The sequence below is a fragment of the Chaetura pelagica genome, unplaced genomic scaffold, assembly GCF_000747805.2.
Source record: "Chaetura pelagica isolate M959 unplaced genomic scaffold, ChaPel_1.0 scaffold436, whole genome shotgun sequence".
Taxonomy (NCBI): Eukaryota; Metazoa; Chordata; class Aves; order Apodiformes; family Apodidae; genus Chaetura; species Chaetura pelagica.
The window spans coordinates 2,293,640-2,297,537 of record NW_009953651.1 but is presented as its reverse complement, the minus strand read 5'-3'; the positions used below and the strand labels follow the sequence as shown (position 1 = coordinate 2,297,537).

The 3,898-nt window shown below is 51.0% G+C and overlaps 1 protein-coding gene across 1 annotated transcript in view; it reads left to right on the top strand.

Moving 5' to 3' along the window:
- The window catches only part of LOC104390918 (NK1 transcription factor-related protein 2-like), a 21,773-nt gene extending 19,569 nt beyond the window's left edge, over positions 1-2,204 (top strand). Inside the window, exons 3-5 of the mRNA XM_010000128.1 lie at positions 7-75; positions 208-482; positions 1,796-2,204. Coding sequence (XP_009998430.1) covers positions 7-75; positions 208-482; positions 1,796-2,204 — 753 coding nt within the window. The remainder of the gene's footprint in view (positions 1-6; positions 76-207; positions 483-1,795) is intronic.
- The last annotated feature ends 1,694 nt before the right edge of the window (positions 2,205-3,898 follow it).

Sequence of the window (3,898 nt, the reverse complement as noted above, 5' to 3'; positions counted from 1 at the left end):
GTCCAGCGGCAGCAGTACCTGGGGGCCGCCGAGCGCCGCAAGCTGGCGGGCAGGATGCGGCTCTCCGAGGTGCAGGTGAGCGTGGCGGAGGGCACGGGCCGCGGCTGGACCCACGGCATGGGCATGGGCATGGGCATGGACCAGGGCATGGGCTGGGTACCGCTGTGTCCCCAGCTCTCCTCATTCCTCTCCTCCTCTTTCTGCCAGATCAAGACCTGGTTTCAGAACCGCCGGATGAAGCTCAAGCGGCAGCTGCAGGAGCTGAGGTCGGAGCCTTTCTGCAGCCCCCCTCTCCCTTACGGACCTCAGAGCGGCGTTGTGCCCTTGTCGCTCACATACGTGGCCCGGCCACCACCTCTGCCCCAGCAAGGCGCTGCCTCTGGGGGCTTCACCTTGGCCGCACTGCCAGCACCCACCCTAGACATCAGCAGCGCTTGCAGAGCACATCCTGTGGGCTTTTGGGCAGCACCCTACTTTGTAGGGTACAGGGATCCCAGAGCTTTCTTGCTGGGTGTCTGACCTTCTGATATGGACTATGACTAAGGATTTGCACTACTGACGACTGTCTGGGCTGTGCTTGTCTGTAACTGCATGGTGGAGTTATGATGCAGCTCTGGGCAAAATATCTTACAGAGACACACTGGACAATCTGGATCCTGCATTTAAGGCCCCTGCATTTATAGGGAACTGTGTAAAATAGAAGCACAATGGGACAATCTTTTAATAAACCTAAACATTTTCCAGCTTTCCTGTGAATTCCTCCCACGAGGAGTGATTATCGAAAGAAATGAAACATTGTGGAGCTGGTCTTCCCTAAATGGCAGTAAAGTTTGTAACTTTTGCAATGCACTTTTAAAAATCTGAATAATGCTCTTGAAAACTTAAGATCAAAATGGCCTAATTTCAGGCTAGATAAAGGGCTCTGAGAAATGATCCTGGACTGATGTAAATTGCCATAAATCTTTCAAAGTCAATTGTCAACTAACATGAAAAGAGCAATAAAAATTTCCATTGCTTTAGAGCTGGTCTCTGGGGTTATTTGAGAACATCCGGCACACTTGTAATCTTGGCTCATATAATTGATGGTCTGAAGGTTTTGTTGTCACTCATCCCTGAACACACCTATTTTCTTTTCTATACATGGGCCAATCTGCCACTTGAATAGGCTGGCTTGGTAAAAAGCAACATTATGTGCTGCCGGGGGCTATAGCCTTTTATTTTCTGAGTGGCTGTTGTATTTGGAACTCTGCTTCATTATTTGGTAATCCTTGCTGCATTTCTGTAGCGTTTTGAGATCTTAGTATTTTATTGCAATTGCACAATTAATGTCGTTCTAATGCAATATTTTCAGAAAATCATAAGGGCTCAGGTGCTACCAATCTTTATGACATCTCTTCTGGAGTATGATGCAGTTTGGGATTAAGGAAATTTGTCGACGAAAATTCCCATTGAATGTGGGCTTATTTCTCAAAGTCAGGTGTTATTAAATGATTATATTGATCGAAGAAAAAAAATATTTGCAATTCTCTCTGACTCTTTCAAATGTCATTGGGGAACTGGGATGTTTCCAGAAAGAGCTCTACGATGGTGAGTATTCTTTCTGCTCTAAAGCAGTGACATTTTTTTAACAGCAAAGCAATCAAGGTCAATAAATATACGATTTACATTTAAAAAAATATAAAACTAAAAAAAAAAAAAGTCTGAAGCATAAGACTAGGTTTGACTATCCAGTTTCCAAGGGCATAGTGGTAGACGGGTAGGTGATCACCTTATAATTTTGTATGTATGGCCACAGAGAAGGACATCACGACTCTACTCCAGGTGCCTTGCTCACCCCATTCAAAAGGAAGAGTAACAGTGCTATTAGAAGCCAGACTCAGCAGTACCGGGGCTGTGGACCCCTCCATGGGAACCGACGGGGCCCAGGGCTGCCCACAGCCCTGCTGGAGCCCTCCAAACCCGGACCAAATGGGGAAGAGGAGGGGGCTGGGCGGCTGGTAGTGAAGAAGAGAGAGATGAAAGGGCTCAGGAGGAGAGCGGGAGAACCAAATGCTCCTACTCGTGGAGGGGATCTGCTTCGATGGGAACAGGCTTTGTGCGGAGACAGAGGTTCCCCGCACACCCTCCTAGGAGACAGAAGTACACCTTATCGGGATCTCCAAATGTCCCGGGGTGAGCTCTCTCCAGGGGCAGAGCTGGCTTAGCCCTAGCGGGAACATCTTACCCGGATCCCGCACTCTCTGTTCCCGAGGCTGGTAACCCGGAGCCGGCGCCGCGGCTGCATCGAGTTCCCGCAGCCGCCGGGCCTGCCCGGGCGATGGGAGGGCAGAACCGAGCTGACCTGACGCGGCACCTGCGCGCTCCCGAGGACAGCTTGGCTGAGGCCAGCCGTGCTCGGAGGAGTGTGGGTAGCTGTTCCACCTCCTTTCAAAGGTTTAGGGCAAGCCAGAGGCAATTGGTTGCTGCCGGAGCAATACGCAGTGTTGCAACCTTTGCCACGATTTAAGCCTGCGGGGGTTGTGGGCACCACGCCTCGGACAAACAGGGATGCGGGGCCGAGAGCCACCGGCCGTGGGGACAATCATGGGAACGGAGGTTCTGCTCACGGGGTGTGTGTATGAGGATCCCTGTAGTCTTGCTGAGGCAGGCAGGTACGTGCCAGCGGCGCGGGCTGGTGAGAGGCGTAAGGGGGTGTCCTGTCTTTGGGTGTGTGAACTGCAGAGCAGCGGGAGAGGGACAAGCCGAGTACTACTTGAAAAGGTGTTAATGGTCACTTAACATAATGACTCCATGGCCACATATGTACTCAACAAGTACACGAAATGTCTTGTCAGTGTTCTGGCAGCGCTAGCTAACAAATATTGTCCCGTTGCCCGACAATTGCTCGAATGAACGCCAGAAGTGATGCTCCCTTAGCTGTGTTCCTGATAGTAGCAGATTGAGTATCTACATTATAATTCTTCTATGTGCAAAAATCTGCTTTCTACAGAAGGTAACTACTACATTCCAGTGGTCTAGAAAATTGTATGTGAAATTGTTTCATTATTTGCTAAAGCGTGGCTGCAAGTTTTTCCTTTGATCTGGAAGAAGTTTTATTTCCCCGCGTTTTATTCCTGCTCGTTTGATTTTCTCGTCCGCCGTGTTTTAACCCCTGCAGCAATTAAGGTGCATTAGAGTCAGCGCAGGACCCCTGTCCCCTGGCAGTCCCTCGCCGGAGAGCAAAGTTATCCTGTTCTGGCTTCTCACCCACCTCACACCCCAGGGCTGGCATCGGCCGCTTCTCTGATCAGCAGCCGGGCCATCCCCCCGAGCGGCTGAGAGCCCGCTTCGTTTCTAGTGCTCCCTTTTGTGTCTTTAATAGCATCACAATAACCATCAGTACCAGAATGATCTCCGGCAAGACAAAGCATTGTCTACAAGTCAGCTACAAATGGAAAAGCTGAGCCGATTAGCTGGGGAGGAGCAGTTTAATGCCTGTGCGGTGAAACTGTTGGAGCTCCCCGCCTGGCGGCTCTCGAGGAGGCTGTATAACCTGGAAACTGGGCTCCCTGGGGAGGAAACGGGGGTAGGAGGGGAAATTTGCCAGAGCACTAACTTCAAAGCCCTTCTCCCCTGCAGTGCGTGCACGGAGGGGGAGAAACATGATTGAATTAGCGCAGCGGTAATGGCAGGGAGCCGTCTGCGGCCCACGCTCGTTAACGCCTGCCCCAATTTGGCGAGAGCAGCCAACAGGGGACTGGGAATAGGGTCGGAGTATTCCCCCCCTGCAGTTCCCAGACACGGTGGAGCCATTCCAGGGACCTCTACAAACCAGGTGAAGCTATTCGGCGTTGTGTGCTAATCGGGAGAGATCTCGCACTGGCAAGCCATTAACATCTAATTGCTGCCCATTATCTCT